Source organism: Labeo rohita, chromosome 20 (genome assembly GCF_022985175.1).
Source record: "Labeo rohita strain BAU-BD-2019 chromosome 20, IGBB_LRoh.1.0, whole genome shotgun sequence".
NCBI lineage: Eukaryota > Metazoa > Chordata > Actinopteri > Cypriniformes > Cyprinidae > Labeo > Labeo rohita.
In genome coordinates this window covers 32922096-32941536 of record NC_066888.1, presented here as the reverse complement: position 1 = coordinate 32941536, position 19441 = coordinate 32922096, and the positions used below count along the sequence as shown (strand labels likewise).

The window sequence follows — 19441 nt, the reverse complement described above, 5'->3', positions numbered from 1 at the left end:
TTTATTTATTTTTAGAAATGCACTTTACATTTTTTTTTTTTTTCAGAGACTATTACAATAATAATCACCATTAAGAATTACAAAATAAATAAATATATATGCATATAAAAATAAAAATGTCTAGATGCATTATAATTTGGTAAGAAATGTGCATGATTGTCTATAAATTAATGTCAAAATGAATTATTTCATGTGCAAATCTCTTTCATTTATGCAAAATAATTTATTTAATTTATCACATATAAAGACGATGCGATTCAAACAGCAAGTACAACAGCAAAATCAAATGCTCACATCTACTATTTGTTGAATCCTTGTGCAACTACACAGGAGGAAAGTGTTTCACTCTGACTTATTGTTATCGTATCACGATGAAATCATGCGAAGCTGGTGTGGAAAAAAGATAAGCTCAAAGGTCAAACCCCGTCGCAAAGACTGCGAGGAACAAGCGTATCTTCACGTGCATTCAGAGGCAGCCACGGCGAGCGGATACAAACCATGTGCGATGATGTTTCCATGCCAACCAACCTCTGAAGCAACATCTGAAATGTCCTGTTATCTTGGAAATAGATGGGAAGCCAAAGGATACGCGGCTGGCAGAGTAAATCACGAGGTCAAGGCCTCCGTTCAGCTGTTAGAAAGGGCTTCCAGCGACACATTTAACATTTTACGGCCAAAAGCAGAGCATTAAAAACCAGCAGATATCCATAAATATCTCTTACTGTGTATCCATGATGACTGTTAGTACGTCATCGTTCAGATCATCCTCCTGTAGGTCATAGTTTGGGTTGGTTGGATGATAAAACAGCATGAGCGGATGGCAGCTATAAACCTAAAGGTGAAAACCACTGCTTTTAACCTTAAACTGGTTTTATTGTCTGTCTGAACACAGATATAAACCTGTTTTGAACTCATTCGTCATGTGCATTAAAAGAAACAGTCGAATGCTTGCTTTTATAAGGGCTACCATACGTGATTGACTGTATTTTTACAGTTATATTGGTGAAACGTCAACTCTTCAAATGTTTTACACTTCTGCCATCTAGTGTCTGACACCAGGATTACTAGTCAAGAACCTCCATACATGTATCTAGAATTCAGTACTTCGTGTACATTAATGTCATATTAATTCTACATTAATATAATTATGTACATATTTATAAACATTATAGGTAATATTTTAAGTGTAAGAAAAACACACACACACACACACACACACACACATATATATATATATATATATATATGCATAAAAACAATAAGTGTAATATTGCTCTAAATTGTTGTTTTTCCACCCAAAAAAAAAAAGTTCTGTTTAATTTAATTGCATTTTTGTTTTTGGCTTTTCTGAGCAAAAAATAAGTATCATACATTTTTCCCTAATTTATAGAAGACACCAACTAAAATGTCATTCAGTGTAACAATCTTGCCATATTTACAACAAAAATCACTGTATGACATATTAAAAGACGAATTTCTTTCACCCCAAATACTAATTAGTTGTAATTCTACATTTTTTAAAAGGTGAAATTTGCCACTATCCTAGGTTTTGCCCATTTGTCACTAAGAATTTTTTACTCATTTAAAACACAAGAAAATTGTTGTTGTTTGAATTTTTACTTAAATATTGTGTTACACTGAATGTCAATGCAACATTATTTCAACCAAATTTTGACATTTTATTCTCCAAAAACTTATTTGAAACCTTAAAAGTAGACATTTAATTTAATGACATAAAATCACTTTTGTAAAATTATTTTGATGTGAACATCTTAACGTCTTTGAACCATATATATTGCCCTGACAAAGGGAAGAGGTTTACAGATTTTATGCATCTTTACACGGCTGAGTTAAGACTGCTCTGTGCCTGCTTAAATTCTGTGTACAAACGTAATGCAGCATAAAAGCCCGACTAACTTAAGCCAGCTCTGACACATTATTATTAAAGTCAGCACTTAAGAGGTGCTTTTGTGTCACTTTGCGGTGTAAATTTGGAATAATTTACATGGATGAGTTAAGACTGCTCTGTGCCTGCTTAAATTCTGTGTAAAAACATACTGCCATATAAAAGCCAGACTAACTTATGCCAGCTCTGACCTACTTAGTCCTTAGCATTAAAGTCAGCACTTAGAAACGCATCTGTGCCACCTTTGCAGTGTAAATTTGGCATAATTTACATGGATGAGTTAAGACTGCTCTGTGCCTGCTTAAATTCTGTGTACAAACGTAATGCAGCATAAAAGCCCGACTAACTTAAGCCAGCTCTGACACAATAGTATTAAAGTCAGCACTTAGAAGTGCTTTTGTGCCACCTTTGCAGTGTAAATTTGGCATAATTTATATGGATGAGTTAAGGCTGCTCTATGCCTGCTTAAATTCTGTGTAAAAACGTAATGCAGCATAAAAGCCCGACTAACTTAAGCCAGCTCTGACACAATAGTATTAAAGTCAGCACTTAGAAGTGCTTTTGTGCCACCTTTGCAGTGTAAATTTGGCATAATTTACATGGATGAGTTAAGGCTGCTCTGTGCCTGCTTAAATTCTGTGTAAAAACGTAATGCAGCATAAAAGCCAGACAAACTTATGCCAGCTCTGACACACTAGTATTAAAGTCAGCACTTGGTAGCATGTCTGTGCCACCCTTGCAGTGTAAATTTGGCACATGGATGAGTTAAGGCTGCTCTGTGCCTGCTTAAGTTCTGTGTAAAGACATACTGCCATATAAAACACAGACTAACTTATGCCAGTTCTGACCTACTTAGTCCCTAGCATTAAAGTCAGCACTTAGAAGTGCTTTTGTGCCACCTTTGCAGTGTAAATTTGGCATAATTTACATGGATGAGTTAAGGCTGCTCTGTGCCTGCTTAAATTCTGTGTAAAAACGTAATGCAGCATAAAAGTCAGAATAAATTATGCCAGCTCTGACCCACTTAGTCCTTAGCATTAAAGTCAGCACTTATATGCATGTTAATGCCACCTTTGCAGTGTAAATTTGCCATAATTTACATAGATGAGTTAAGGCTGCTCTGTGCCTGCTTAAATTCTGTGTAAAAACGTAATGCAGCATAAAAGTCAGAATAAATTATGCCAGCTCTGACCCACTTAGTCCTTAGCATTAAAGTCAGCACTTATATGCATGTTAATGCCACCTTTGCAGTGTAAATTTGCCATAATTTACATAGATGAGTTAAGGCTGCTCTGTGCCTGTTCAAATTCTGTGTAAAAACGTAATGCAGCATAAAAGCCAGACTAACTTATGCCAGCTCTGACACACTAGTATTAAAGTCAGCACATAGAGGTGCTTTTGTGCCACCTTTGCGGTGCAAATTTGACACATAGATGAGTTAAGGCTGCTCTGTGCCTGCTTAAATTCTATGTAAAAACGTAATGCAGCATAAAAGCCATTTAAATAGGCCAGCTCTGACCCACTTCATCCCTTTGTATTATAGTATACAGTGAAAATTGTTGTGTAAACTAATTTATTCTTTACACAGTCTGTGTAAAGATATGTAAATACCACTTCAGACACGCTTCTGTGCCACCTCTGCATTGTAAATTTGTAAACTCTCAACAACAAACGTCAGATATTGATTGTTATTATGACTGTTATCTTGATTGAAAGATTCAAACATGAGCACGAAGTGGTTGAAAAATAAATAAATAAATAAATAAACGCATAAACGCCTTAACTCGTGTAATTTGAAATAAAACACGGTGTATTCGACGCCAAACACGTGACAGCAACTACTTAACATGTTCTTAAACAAAAAACTTAAAAATACAGTGCTGACTCTTGTGTTTTGAACGATTTTGAGTGATAAAATGTCGTGATAAAACTCACCTCAAACTCTCTTTGGGAAGCAGTGTTGCATTCAATTCACCAGCGGGCAGATGGCGCTGTTTCCATGCAGTGATTTCACTCGTTTACCTATTTACACAGGTATATACAAATTAGTGTTTTTCGTTATACATAGTATCTCATTTTTATATATTAACAACTAAATTAATTATACTAATATTTTTAACATTAATATGTGTTTAATATGTGTTTTGTGGGCACAAAAAATATTATAATGATTTTTTTTTATTTTATTTTAGCTTATTCACTTGTAAACAAAATATTATGAATATCCATTGAAGTAACATTTATGATATTTTATGCCACAAATGCAAATTATAAAGAAGGACCTCCCTGCTCATTTCTGACCTATTACCTATTACAGCATGATTTGTTTTGCTTCATTTAAAGTCATTTTGGTCACTTTGTTTTTAAATGGTTGCTTTATATTATTTAAACATGGCGTAGCCAACATGATTAGACTTTGTAAATAAAATCGTAAAACTGTAGTGGAGGCGTTCCTCATTAATATTAATCAGGGCGTTAGCTGCGCCGCCGTTGAGCTGCAACTCTGCGGTTGAGCGTCCAAACAAGCACCGTAATTAATATTCATGAGTTACGTCATCTGTTCGTTTTTACATAAGCAAACTATTTGTAAAATCCATAAACTGGTGCGGCGTCAAGACGAGGTGGCCGAGTGGTTAAGGCGATGGACTGCTAATCCATTGTGCTCTGCACGCGTGGGTTCGAATCCCATCCTCGTCGACTGGTTTTGGGTGTAAATAGTAATTGTTGTTATGGTTACGGTTGGAGAGAATGTGTTCGCTTCCCGTTCAGAAAATAAGAAAGTGCAACAGATATTGATAATAATATGAAACTCTGGTCAGCGTTACATTTTCACATATATTAAATTAAAGAATTAATAAAAATACTACTGGAGTTGTCGCTTAAATTTGTCTGTTTTTATGTTTGCATTAACTCAGTGGATGAGTTTAGTTATTTATTATTAGTTATCTATTGATTGGCTGTTGTTTTTGTTTTGCATTTTTATTAAATTACTGACAGAATAATGACAGTTCTAATTCTATATACATTTTATAGTCCATTCTACAGAGTTGTAAACATCTTAAAAATGTATTTTTTCACAAATTTTGTATGTATGCAAATTGTATAATATCCAAAATACACATTTCTAGTAATTTTGCAGTTAATTCTCATACTGTATTTTCATTGTATTTTTTGGAATATTTGTTCTCTCCCCAAATTTGTCACTACTGAAGTACGGTAATATATAATTTAATTAGAAGGGTTATACTGACCTATTACGATTTTGCTTACATCTACATTGTAAATATATATATTTTAATTTTTATTAAAACATTTTCAGAGATAAATCAATAACAGTTACAATTATAACAATATTTCAATTGTGATTTATGAGATTTGTTGTATTTTGAATGCCGTTTTTCTTTGTAAAAAGCAAAAAGTTGATCATACTGATTTCAAACTTAAGGATTCATTTGTCTGAATATACACTGAACCAAAAGCTACCATAATATTTTCGTTGATAATTCAGTATACTTTATTTTTGACAAAACATCACGTGACAGTGTTGTGTTTTTGTAGCGACCAAACTGCATTTCAGAATTTTAACCTCCTATTAAAATATTAAAACTTTATTTCCCCCAAATATAGGATCAAGTGTTCCCTTCTGTCACTACCTTTTGTCATGAGTGTTATGGACAATTTATGAAATAACACCTCAAAAAATTAAGTGAAAAACAAAAAGATATTTTTAAAAACAATGGAATAAAATGCAAAAAAGACAAACATAAGTTTCATAAGTTGAAATTTATGGGTTAGGTTTTGAACCACCACACAAATGCAAGTTCCCAATAAATGATTTTATATATATTAAGCTTACTAATATTTTTAATATTATTTTGTGTTTCAATAGATATTAACAAATGCTTAAGTGTGTTGTGGCACAGCACTTTGCACCAATTCGGTAGAATAGCCCATATTTCAATCTACACAGATAACAGAGTTAATAAAATTTTACTAACAACTCTTGCATTTGGTCAACGAATTATGATCCAAATAACTATTTGATGTATTTTTCCTCTGCACACCTTTGGACAAAATCACATTTTCACATTTATCTTTTGACGTCTTCTACATCTCAAGTTTGCTTAAGTTTAATTTTAATTGCATATACAGTACCCATAACATTTCCAGGTTTATAATTTCAATTAATTGTAAAACGACAGAAGCTAAACAGTCTCTGCAACCAAACTCATTTTTATTTCAACTTTAGACAAGCATCATTAACCAAGACCTTCTCCAGATGCATGTTTAGGTGTTCCCAATCAATGCTTATGAAAATTATAAAAAACAAAGCTAATAATCCATTGATTTACTGAATTTTCAGTTCATAACCCTTCTATAATAAAGGAAAACACTGCAACTTCTTAACAGAAACAAAAAAATGTTTATTGAGTTTTCCACAGTAACTCCATGTCAGGATGGTGCGCGGGAGGACGTCGACCTCACATCATGGAAGTTCGGCCGTCTATAAATTTAGTCCAGCTGGACGACAAAGTAAGAGAAGAAAAGTTAGATTAGTTTTATGATGCATCGATACGTCATGCATCTAAATTCACAGATGAAATGCAGACATGCTAAACCCAAAGCAGAAGTCAAACACACTTAAAAAGTAGAAATACTTGCCTTGACAAAGCCAATATCTTTAGCGTACTGTCTGAAGCACTGACGGCACATGTTGAGTCCGTATTTGCGGATCAGACCGTGTCTGTTTGAGCAAACCCGGCTGGAAAACACAAGAGAACAAGTTAGAAATGCATCCAAATCCAGATGTTATAAACAACAGCGTATATTTCAAAAGAAATCCACTTCAAGACTTCGACAGATGACAAAATGCATCCAAAACATAATAAAATACAAAACTAATTATAAGGGATTAATATTTGAAATACATCAAAATAATGAATGTAAACCAAAATACTTTAATTTCATTATTATGATCTGCAATCAACCTTACATACGAAAACTCAACTTCAAACTATAACGTAAGATGTTTGACTGAGACATCACAAGATTCATATTTCATCAGCTCATACTTAGATGAGATGGACGATAGGCTAAAATGTTTAAATGTAAAGTTCCTTAATTAAAATTCATAAAATGTAATTATTAGTACTAGTACTATTTTTTATTTTTTAATAGATTAAGTTATTTTATGACTTTTAATATGCTCATTTAACAAGAAAGCAATATAAACCGCTTCATTGCTGAAGAAAACGATCTTTAAAGTAACTTCCTAAATATATTTTGAAGGCAAGTTTCATTTTTGTTTTAATTATTTTAATCATTCTTTTACGTATTTTTAAAGATTTCACCTTTTTTAAAAATTTATTTATAATATTAGACAAAGCGTTTTGTAGTTTTTTTTATTTTTATATATCTTTAACAGGATACTGAATAACCAGATTTTTTTAAATGAATACCATTTTTTTTAAATGAATACCATATAAAACTAAAATAAATAAATATATATATATATATATATATATATATATATATATATATATATATATATATATATATATATATACACACATTTTATTATTTATTTAGGTAATTCTTGGAAATTTGAATTGTGTGTGTGTGTATGTATATCGAGATTAAAATCTCTTTTAAAATATATTAACAAAAATATATTTTTCTTCAAATATATGCAAAATAAACAACAACAACATATATATATATATATATACACATATATAAACGAAAATATATATTTTTAGCAACATATATTTTGGTCATTTTTTAAATATATAGTAAAAAAAATAATAAAAAAAATATATATATATAATTATTTTTTTTTAAGCATTTAAAATACATACCCAAGAAAATATATTCACATAGGTCACATTTAAAGAAAACTTTTTTTGTGTGTCTATAACGCATGTAAACAGTTTACAAAGTTTACACTTAGGCTAAAAAAAAATTCAAGTTGAGAACGTATTTTCTTGCCCTTGAAACACATTTTGAAATATATAAAGTATAATATATACTGTCATTTAAAGGGGCAGTTCACAAAAAAACGATATTTCCGTCGTTAACTTTAATTTCCGGTCCCCATTGACATCCACAGGAACTTTTTCACACTGTAGGAGTCAATAACGACCAGCAACAGTTTTGTTATCAATATTCTTTAAAATATCTTTTATGTTCAACAGAAAAAATAAATGCGTTCGGATGCAGAACAACGTGAGGGCGAGTGAACGCCAACAGAATTATTATTTTTTTAAGTGAACTTTTGATTCCCTTTAACAACACGGAAGTCAGCGGCAGCTAATACTGTGCAAATATTAAGGCTGAAAGTTTTACTACAGCGGGTCCAGTTGAACTATGATCGCTATGCTGCGGGACCAGAACAACAGCGGACCGATCTTCGCCGCAGCCGCCATATTAGCGCGCATCATCATCATCCATGTGCTTCACATTCACACACTTATAACAAACGCGAAACGGCCTGCGCGCGCCCAAATCACGCAAAATCATAAAGCCTTCACATTAAACACGCGACTGATGCAAAACTGACCAGGATCGGGATCCCTGGCCGTATTTTCTCGGGTGACTCCAGTAGAGCTGCTGATGGCCCATCTCGTCTCTCTCGATCGGGATGTCGAAAAGGAAGTCGAGCTTGTGCGCAGGCGCAAAAAAGACGCGCTGCTTCTACGGCACGGAGCGCTTCCTGCGTCACTGCCGGCGACGGCGCCGTGTAGCGGTCGAGTGGCGCATACAATAAAATTAAAAGAATGATTGTAATAAATTATTTTAAATGAGTAGTTGCAAATATTCTGTCATTATTTATGTATAAATGACTGGAAATACGTTTCGACACTGAAAATTGGGGTGATAAAACACCTGTGTGCTCAGTTTCATCTACACAAATGTAAAGTTGATGGATTTAAAGCTCAATTTGTATTATTATTAATCTTATTATTATTATTATTATTATTACTTTTTGTGTATATATTTCAAGTTATCTTATGACCCTATATGCTCATCATTTAACAAGAAAGCAAATTAAAGACACTTTCCCGATAAAGATAAGTTTGTGAATGTACTTTTTACTTTATTTATTTTTAACATTTTCTTGTTAAACAAAGTACATTTTTACTTCGTTTATTTATTTATTTTCAATTTTTTTTTAGAATTGTTTTAATTTATAATGTTTTTGTTATTTATTATTATTATATTTTTATAGATTTCAATTTATTTTATGACTCTCATTATTTAACAAGAAAGCAATTTAAAGTGCTTTATTGCTAAAGAAAATGCTTTGAAAAAGATAACTTTGTGAATGTGCTTTTTACTTTGTTTATTTTTAACATTTTCTTGTTCATTTTATTTATTCTTTAAGTTTTTCAAAAAAAAATGTAGATTTATTTTTAAGTTGATTTATTATTATTAAACAACATGTTTTTGTTATTTATTATTATTATTATTATTATATTGTGTTTTTTTATGTTTATGTTTATGTTTAAGTAATTTTATGACTCTATATGCTCATCATTTAACAAGAAAGCAATTTGAAGTGCTTTACTGCTGAAGGACATGATACTTTCCTTATAAGGATAACTTTGTGAATGTATTTTTTTACTTTTTTTATTTTTTTGCTTATTTTATTTATTCTTTAATTAATTTTTCTAAGTTGTAAAAGTTTTTTTGTTTAATTTTTAGATTATTTTATAATTATTAGACATGTTTTTGTCATTACTATTATTTTGTTTTTGTTTTTTTTATATATTTCAAGTTATTGTGTGACTCTTTATGCTGATCATTTAACAAGAAAGCAATTTAATTTAATTTAATTTTTTAACTAATTTTTTTTTTTTTTTTACATTTTCTTGTTTATTTTATTTATTAAAAACTTTTTGTTGTTGTTGTTTTTATTTTTAAGTTAATTTATAATTATGAGACGATGCATTTTTGTTATTACTATTATATTGTGAGTTTTCTTTCAGGGTACTGATCGGCCAGGAACGTTTTCTTTATGAAAACCCATATTTAAAAAAAAATGTTATTTTCAAATATATTTATTAAATATATTTCAAAATATAAAGAAAAATCTCAAAAATATATTTAGCCATATTTACGTTTTTTTGTTTGTTTTTTTTTTACTTACATTTTAATGTATTTTTAAACGCATTTTAAAAAAAAATATACAAAACAAAAAATACAAAAAACATTAAGGCTTGATTGCAAAATTGAAAATGTATTTTCTTGCCCTTTGAATATATTTAGAAATATATTTAAGTATATAAAGATTGAAACGAAACAGATTTTCAATTTCAAAAAAATACTTCCTTTCATACAGTAATAGATCATTCCACTTAGGTTTGGAGAACGTTCTCCTAATGTTTTCATAACGTTCTATAAACCTTTTTTTCAATCTAAAACCAAACACATCTCCACCTAGTGGTTGAAATGGCAAACTACACAAAAAGGCGTCACGCTTTTATAACAATTTAATTGATCTGGCGAAAAAAACAAAAACAGATTATTCATATTTACGCAAAATCCTTTATTTCGTACCAAGATTTAAGTAGAAATGTTAAGATGAAGTAATTTAACAAATTAGTCACAAAGTGTACGAAACCCCAACGATCATTACAATCGCTAAATACATCTAACACGAGCTTTTTTGCATGCATAACGAGAACTTTCCGAGTCTTTTATAACGCTAAAGCGCGAACAGAGTGTGAAATGTGACATCATGCGTGTCCTGACAGCCGAAGCCCCCCAGAGGTTTGCTGATATTGTGGGAGCCTTTGGTTCCGCACGGAGCCTGAGCAGCATGACACGCGCTTTAAATTAAAATGCGCTTTTCTGTGGACATGACAGCCGCCATACATGCCTACATCTGCGGTGAGGCTTCGATTCTCTTTGCGTTTGTGTGTTTCGTATGGATCCGAATGCGGCAGTTCTTCAATAATATTCCGCTTTAAGAATCGGTAGCAGCAAAGCTAACCAGTGACAGTGCATCACCAACATGCACACATCGGTATGCATGCTCGTGCATCGATTATCGGTCATTTTAAACGTGTAATATTAACAAAATACAGTTTGTGAGCAACGCAATGGCATGTTTTTTGGCTTTAATGCTTTTTTTCTGGCTCGCGCAGCTGCTCGCTTTAGCACGCAGCTGCAATCAATGCATGCTTGCTTGCTTCATACTTCCTTATTTTTAAACTTTATCCCGTGCATATTTGTGCAGTCAAACTCTTTCTTACTTTTATGCAGCTCTAGAGTTGCATTAGTCGACAGTCATGCAAATGTAGTGTAAACAAGCTCGTATTTCCCCATATTGTGTTTATGCGCGTAACGTTACCCGTGCATGTTTTTCCCGTAGGTTTATTCATAGCCTTGCTTTGGTCGTAAAAATACCAATGCATTAACCTGCTAAAGCACACAGAGCACGACATAAATGAAGAAATGAAGGGTTGGTTGTACTGGTGATTCACTGCAGAATGTAGTAGTGAATTATATATAGATGCAGTACTGCTTTAGTGTTATTAGTCTTAACAGATGTTAAGATAATTGGTACAGTAATGCATTTATTTAAGCGGAAGACTTATGGAAGCAGCTTTTATAATATGCATCATTAATTTACCATTTCATTAGATTAATGCATGTGAGTTATATGTTTGTTATGTTTTGTCTCACATAGTTTTTAGTGTGAAATGTTTGAAACAAGGTTCAGTTTGGATATTGACAGTACAGACAATAGTAGAGTAATAATATAAAGTATAGAAAGTGGAATTTGATATATGCAAAAGTCTCATTTAGTTATTTCTCACATGTAATCATGTAAATTCAACAACTGTTTACATGCATCCTAATAGTCTGTTAATAATCTAAACTAACTTGATCTAAATGAAAAAGACTTCACCTTTTTAGATGCTGCTTCTAATTCTCATTAGCAACCTGAAAATAAAGCTACCTTGGCGTATTTTTAAATATGTAGAAAGTGTAAACAGCTACACCCATGCTGAGTTGCATGCATGCGTCAGATCATTAGCCACTGTGTTGGATCTCGCTTTTTTTTTTTTTTGGCATCTCTCGGAATGAGTGTTGTATTTGTACGTCGAATTAAAAATGGTTTAAATGTTCAAAAACAATCTAAACTGCGTTTAGTTTCATTGTGTACTTATAGACAGATGGTATAAATATATAATAAAATACCATGTTAGGAATCTGTTTACATTTGTATTATGTGGTTAATCATGTAAATGGGTGTTTTTATCCAGTTGCACAAAGATTGTGTTGAATCTTTGTACTGGAAACATTATTTTTGTACTTTATTATCTGTACTATCTGTGCTGCACTGTCACTGTTCTGATCTTCTAATTAGCGGTTCTTCAGGTTAAACCCACGGAGACTAGTTAATTAGGTCTGAGCCCCTGTGAGTTTATACATTAGTTGAATCCAGGGCCGCATTTCTTATATTAATACTGTTTTAATACTATTAATCTCATGTTTCATAGTGCACTTGGTAGAGAAAGATTTGATATGCACAATGCAATCGATCACAGAATGTGTTGTGCATTTGAAATACAATCATCTTTAACTTAAGCCATGCATTTTGCGTATGGTCAGAAATAAAAATAGCAGAGATCTAACAATAGGCCGCATTAGGAGAAGTTGCCTTTTCAGCAATTAATCCTTTCTTGAAAGTTTCAAGAGAACAAAATGCTCTTTGAGCAAGTGCAGAGTTGTATTTTTGTGCTTTTTCATGTTATGCAAATGATATTGATTCATTTTAGATGCATTGAGTGGAATTTAAAACAAAAAAAATTAAAAACTAGGCCTAAACGTAAGATGCATGTATAATTTCCTTGCATTTGGATCAAACCGTTTTACCATAAACAAATTAAACTTGATGTGATGCATATTTGTCAGTCACACAGATTTCTGTAACTAAATGTTTTAAATACACAGTAACCAGGTTTATATATTTACCATCAATAAATCTGAATTGTTTTAAAACTGAATATTGCTTGTTCCACAGATAATCATATTTCAACAGTGTTCATGCATTTTAACGGTATACATTTAATAGATTTTAAAATGAACAAATTTATGCTGATTCTAAACTGTTTAAATAAATGCATTTTAAAAATGGAATTATTTGAATACAGTCAAATGGATGCAAAAATAAATGCATTTTCAAAATAGAATTATTAAAATGCAACCAAATAGATGCAAACAGGATAAATCTAACCTGTTTCCTCAATGTATGATTGACAGATGTGACCCTGAACTACAAAACCAGTCATAAGTGTCCATTTTTTTAAAACTGAAATTTATATATCATCTGAAAGCTGAATAAATAAGCTTTCTATGGATGTTTGTTAGGATAGGACGGTATCTGGCTGAGATACAACTATTTGAAAATCTGCAATCTGAGGGTGCAAAAAAAATCTAAATATTGAGAAAATCTTCTTAGTTCTTAGCAATGCATATTACTAATCAAAAATGAAGTTTTGATACATTTATGGTAGGAAATTTACAAAATATCATCATGGAACATGATCTTTACTTAATATCCTAGATAATTTTGACCCATACAGTGTATTTTTGACTGGTTTTGTGGTCCAGGGTCACAAACATGCATCACATTACCTTTATATGTTTGCAATTCATGTCATCCAAATATATCTAAGTTTTATATGCAATTCAAATACGTAAATCTTCAATTTAGGCCTAAATATATTGGGTGTAGTTCCATTGTTTACAATGAATATTAATATTTTTGTAAGGTGAATTCAGAGATATTAAAGGAGAAGTCCACTTCCAGAACAAAAAATTGACAGATAATGTACTCACCGCCTTGTCATCCAAGATGTTCGTGTCTTTCTGTCTTCAGTCGTAAAGAAATAGTTTTTTGAGGGAAACATTTCAGCATTTTTCTCCATATAATGGACTTCATTGGTGCCCCGATTTTTTAACTTCCAAAAAGCAGTTTAAATGCGGCTTCATACGATCCCAATTGTGTAAACTAGTGAATTTATCAGTTATTTTCATAAAAATAATACAATTAATATACTTTTTTTATGTCAAACGCTCATCTTGTCTTACTGTGCCTGAACTCTGTTTTGTTCCAGTTATGTCGAAAACTCCCATCTCATGTTCTCCCTCAACTTCAAAATCGTCCTATATCGCTGTTTTACCTTTTTTGTTAAGGGTGTTTGATCTTCTCTGCATTTTCACTTTGCAAACACTGTGTCTGTACTTCTGCAACGATGTAGAATGATTTTGAAATGATTTTTGAAGTTGAGGGAGAAAATACGATTGGAGTTTTTCGACATACCCTAACTGTCTTGAGCCAGAATACACAGAGTTCAGGAAGAGAAAGACAATACGAAGAACATCAATTAAATGAAAATAACTAATCGTTTCGCTAGATAAGACTCTTCTTCCTCGGCTGGGATCGTTTACAACCGCATTTGGGATCGTTTGAAGCTTACGTTATCTCTAAATTTTTGTTCTGGAAGTGGACTTCTCCTTTACAGTGAATTTCTAAGATGTAATTTGCCAAAAAAAAACTAGACCATGCTAATTAAAACCACCTTTTTGATTTATCTTCCTCAGGTTTTAAAAGGCGACTCATTAGCCTCTAAGAAAAATGCCTTATGGGAAACACCATCGTTCGAATACATTCCAGAATTAGAGGACCAAGTCTAAGCTGCATTTTCTATGATAACGTTTTGTACCCAATCTGCTGGCGCAGAGCTCTTTTTCATCGCAAACCTGCCGTCCTCGTCTCCCGAATCGTCTCTCCGACCGTCCCACAGGGCGACCGCCTATCATGAGATTCCGAATTTACAAGCGAAAGGTGGTAATACTGACTCTAGTGGTGGTCATCTGCGGATTCGCCGTCTGGAATAGCGGGAAACCGAAGAAGGCGAACGCCTCCGTGTTTCCCAAAGAGGCGGAAGCGGGTAAGCGGAGCAGCGCCGGCGGTCAGGTACAAATACAGGTTACCGTTCCGGTAACTCGTAAACCGGTCAACGAGACTCTTCCGGAAAAACAACAGCAGCAGCAGCAGGCAGCTGCCAAACCTGAAGCGGACAACGCCACGCTGGTGTACAGAGGAATTGTCTTTCAGCTCAACTTCGATCAGACCCTAAGAAACGAGGAGAAGTTTCGCTCGGTGCGCCAGAAGGACGACCTAGCGGTCGTGGTCCAGGTTCACAACCGTCCCGAATACCTACGCCTGTTGGTGGACAGCTTGAGGAAAGTGAAAGGAATCGAGAACGTCTTGCTGATATTCAGCCACGACTTCTGGTCGCCGGAAATCAACCAGATAGTCGCGTCCGTCGACTTCTGCTTGGTCCTTCAGATATTCTTCCCCTTCAGCATCCAGCTCTATCCTCAAGAGTTCCCTGGGAACGATCCCAGAGATTGCCCTCGAGACATTCCCAAGAAAGATGCCTTAACCCTAGGCTGCATAAACGCAGAGTACCCAGACTCTTTCGGACACTATCGGGAAGCCAAGTTCTCGCAGACCAAACACCACTGGTGGTGGAAGCTGCACTTCGTTTGGGATCGAGTCCGAGCGTTGAAGGACCACCAAGGACTCTTGTTGCTCATCGAAGAGGACCACTACCTCGCTCCCGACTTCTACCACCTTCTCAAGCTCATGGCGACCCTCAAGAAAGAGCAATGCCCCGACTGTGACATCTTGTCCCTAGGAAGCTACGGTCACGTCGGCTACTCCAGCAAAGCCAACAAAGTGGAGGTGAAGGCGTGGAAGTCCACCGAGCACAACATGGGAATGGCGCTGAGCAGAGACACCTACCAGAAACTCCTCAGATGCACCGATGCCTTCTGCACCTACGACGACTACAACTGGGATTGGTCGTTGCAGCACCTTACCGTGACCTGCTTGCCCACGTTCCTGAAGGTCATGGTCAGCGAGGCGCCGCGCGTCTTCCACGCCGGCGACTGCGGCATGCACCACAAGAAGTCGGCTTGCATGCCGAGCGGCCAGAAGACGAAGATCGAGAACATTCTCCAGAGCAGCGGGAACCAGCTGTTCCCCAAACAGCTGCTCATTACAAAGAGACTCCCCGCTTCCGGGGCCAAAGGCGTGGCTCCGCACGTCAAAAACGGAGGTTGGGGAGACATCAGGGACCATGAACTCTGCAAGAGCTACCTTCGATTACAGTGACTTTGTATTCTCTCGTTTTTGCATCCTCTAATGAAAGCCTTTAAGAGTTCTTTACGGACTATTTCTTCATATTGCCTGTTTTATTGAGATATTCCAAATAAAAGAAAAAGATGTGACGTTTGGATTTGGTGGTTATGAGCATCATTGAAGTATTATTAAACAAGTGTTATTGTTGTCATCTATTATTAAATAGCATTTTTGTGCCATTTCGAAGACGACGTTTGTATGTATGATTTTACGATTTGCAAAAGCATGAACTTTCGTATGATTATGTATATGTGTGTGTGTATATATATACAGAGCTGCAGACAGTGTACTTGTTTTGATCATAACGCCACCTTCTGTTTAAGGTTATGCTAAAACGACTGGGCTATTTTTGATATGCAGATGAACTATTTTCTATTTGCTTGAATGTCACTGACCGTTTTCCGGGTGTAAGGTTGTGCTTCATATTGAACGTATTCCAGTATTAGAATGGTTTTGAAGCTTTTGCAAGACATTAAAATTGCATTGACTATCTCGCGGTCCTCATTAGCCCCTTATAGACGCTTTGTCCCATTTACACAAGCTTGCAGAGCTCTGGCCTCAATCTTCACAGATCTAAGAAAGTGTGGAAAATAAAGCCTTTGGAGCTTGTAGCGAATTTAATCAGGGTTGTTATCATAACCTAAAATACCATAAAAACATTTTCTTGAAATAAATTAAGCATTAACTAAATTAAATAAAACGTAATAATAATAATTTATTTGTATAGCACTTTTTCTACATAAAATGCAACTCAAAGTGCTTCACAAGCATAAAACAAATGTTTAAAAAACAACATCAACATGGTACAAATGATTCAACAAGTATAAGCAAACCAATAATAACAATAAGACTAAAAAAGATTTTAAAAAATAAAAGGGAAAAAATACTTAAAACGTAGTAAAAAAGACAAATGCAACAAAATTTTAACAAAAAATGTAATTAAATTATTAAAATATAATCTAACTTAAAATAACAAACTGACTAAAATTTGTATTTCTTTTTAGTGTTTTTCATCCATGCACTCTGAGAACCACCATCCAAAATGTAAAGCAATAGTTGATACAAAAACAATTTACTTACTATGTTGTTTTAAACTTTTTTTTTTTTACCTCAAAGGAGGATGAAATAAGTTTTTAAAAGTGCTTTGGTGTTTTTTGTTCATACAAAACCCCATGGGTTGTAACTTTATAGACAAAAAACAGCTGAAACATTCTTCAAAATATCTTCTTTTACTCTGAGAGAAATGGTGTCTATGTTTGACACCTTCCCTCTTTTGCATGTTGCATGTTATGAAATATTTTGACTTCATTTAATAATTTTTTGACACTTTCAGCTGCCAAAAAGAGTGCTGCAGCTCCATTTAACACTTTTTCCATGTTTGAAGTTCAGTTCAGAAAATGCAAAAACAGTTAGTAGGTTTCCTGATCCTGCTTATAGGCTTCCACAAGAGATTTTCAAGCACTTTAAGAGGGACATATCTACCAGACGTGCTTCCTGAGTGTCCAATTCATAGTGACACTCACAGACTGGTAAAATGTTGTATTTGGGATGTTTTCCATTAGTTAAAGACACTTTAGTGTTCAAGAAAGTGGTGGTTGACCATGCAAAACCTATAGTTGCAATGCAAAAATGGTTGATAAAGTGTTTTTAGTGCATTGCTATATGGTTGCCAGTGTTTAGGCAGGTTTCTATGTGGTTTCTTCCTGTGTGGCATGAAAATTGTGCTACATCCTCAAATCTTTGTAATCTTCCAGTCTGTAGATGCAACTTGGTTCCTCCTTGAAAGTGCATCTGTGGGATTTTTCACATATCCGATCGGCACGATTTGAAGTCTCTTAAAGTGCATGCTTGGTTTCTTACCAGAATCTTTTCAGCTTCTAACTCGAAGAACTCCACTGAAATGCATCCTATTAATCATTAAAAGCTTGTGTTAGCAGTGGTGATAAAATGCAGATCAATGCAGTGGAACGGAGAACCGCACCAATGGTCTGTGCAACAACAACTAGGATGCATATCACTGATGTTGAAATAGAAAACAAATAGTCAAAAGAAACTAGTCAGAAATCTATCTTTTTGTCAACTCGTTTTCTTTCAGGACAGTTTTTTGGTTTCTTTTAGGAGCTAACTGATTGATTTAAGCTCATGCACCTTAGTTACTGTTTGCAAAAGCATTATTTGTGGGTAATTATAGCAATAATCAGCCAAAAACTGAGATCAACCAGTTCCAAAAAGAAATACAAAACCTGTGCTAAACAAAACAAAACAAGCAGACAAAAAAGATGTAAAGATGTAAAGTATTTGGTGATAATATAACAAGAAATATATAAGCAATAAGGTGTTTTACTCCAATGCGATAAAATGAAAAAGAAAATCCGCTCTGGGTCAAAATGACCAGAACACAACATGAGGTGCATTACCCACAGATCCGTTTATAAACTGCATTTTTTTCCAATTACAAATGTTGAGCTGATATTAAACACTTCAGCATGGTTTGACCTTTAAGATTCGTGACAAGACGAATTACTCTGGTGCCACCATGTGTTCAATGCACTCAGACACCAACATGCTACTATATAATGTTAATGGATTTAAAGTTCAATGCCAGTTTGCATAAAGAGTAATAAATTAGAAAGCAAATGACAGGCGGGACCAGATGTAATTATGTGAATGCAAATGTCAGTATTGCTATTGGTAAGAGTTAGTGATCTGAACAGCGTTTGTGCTGCAGAAATTATAAAAAAAAATTGCAATGCATTTTTACAAGAACTGAATGTTCAAAACGTAATTATGAGGTTTGTCTTGGATTGCACAAAACATATTTTTAAATGCACAGACGAAAGAAACGTGTACAAAACATGTTCATCAGTCTTGAAAATAGTCCTTGTGTTTGTGCCAAGACCAAACTGTCTCTCTGTGTTAATTTCCCAATTATAAGCAATAAGTCTGGAGGAAAACAGAGTTTGGCACATTAGATGAAAGGCTGTTTGAGGGATGAACGTTCAGCATTCAAACACAAATATTGCAAACTCAAGCAGAGCATAAAACGGGTGTTTAGTTTGGTGTTGTGATTAAAGATTTGCCTACAAACTCAAAAAGCTGTGCATTATTTTGACCCAGAGAGGACTTTCTGAAAATGTTAGATATTATTTTGCTTTATAATAAGCACAACATGCTATCTTTTCACACAAAAAATGTACCAACAATTTAATAAAAAAAAATTTTTTCGCTTATTTTTCAATGTCATAAAACTAGCGAGCTAAGCCAGTGGTAGTACTGGCGTTGTCCTGTAAACATCGCTGAAAAGGCGA

General features: G+C 33.9%; 2 protein-coding genes, 1 long non-coding RNA gene and 1 other non-coding gene across 5 annotated transcripts in view; 2 read left to right on the top strand and 2 right to left on the bottom strand.

Moving 5' to 3' along the window:
• The window catches only part of LOC127183444 (uncharacterized), a 48852-nt gene extending 44946 nt beyond the window's left edge, over positions 1–3906 (bottom strand). Inside the window, exons 1-2 of one of the 2 annotated variants that reach the window (XR_007830039.1) lie at positions 3842–3906; positions 723–832 (exon numbers count right to left, since the gene is read on the bottom strand). This is a non-coding gene — a long non-coding RNA (uncharacterized LOC127183444). The remainder of the gene's footprint in view (positions 1–722; positions 833–3841) is intronic. The other variant, XR_007830040.1, reaches the window with a different exon arrangement.
• Positions 3907–4521: 615 nt separating this feature from the next.
• trnas-gcu (transfer RNA serine (anticodon GCU)) lies at positions 4522–4603 on the top strand. The gene has a single exon. It is a non-coding gene; the product is annotated as a tRNA-Ser (tRNA).
• A 1520-nt stretch (positions 4604–6123) lies between these two features.
• rps29 (ribosomal protein S29) lies at positions 6124–8619 on the bottom strand. The gene is made up of 3 exons (XM_051137770.1): positions 8466–8619; positions 6569–6668; positions 6124–6427 (listed from the first exon to the last, which is right to left on the bottom strand). Exons 1-3 carry the CDS (start codon positions 8525–8527, stop codon positions 6419–6421), a joined length of 171 nt encoding a protein of 56 aa, XP_050993727.1. The 5' UTR covers positions 8528–8619; the 3' UTR covers positions 6124–6418.
• A 2014-nt stretch (positions 8620–10633) lies between these two features.
• Positions 10634–16662, top strand: mgat2 (alpha-1,6-mannosyl-glycoprotein 2-beta-N-acetylglucosaminyltransferase). Its single transcript, XM_051092191.1, has 2 exons — positions 10634–10798; positions 14525–16662. The coding sequence occupies exon 2, from the start codon at positions 14742–14744 to the stop codon at positions 16104–16106; it is 1365 nt and encodes a 454-aa protein (XP_050948148.1). The 5' UTR covers positions 10634–10798; positions 14525–14741; the 3' UTR covers positions 16107–16662.
• The last annotated feature ends 2779 nt before the right edge of the window (positions 16663–19441 follow it).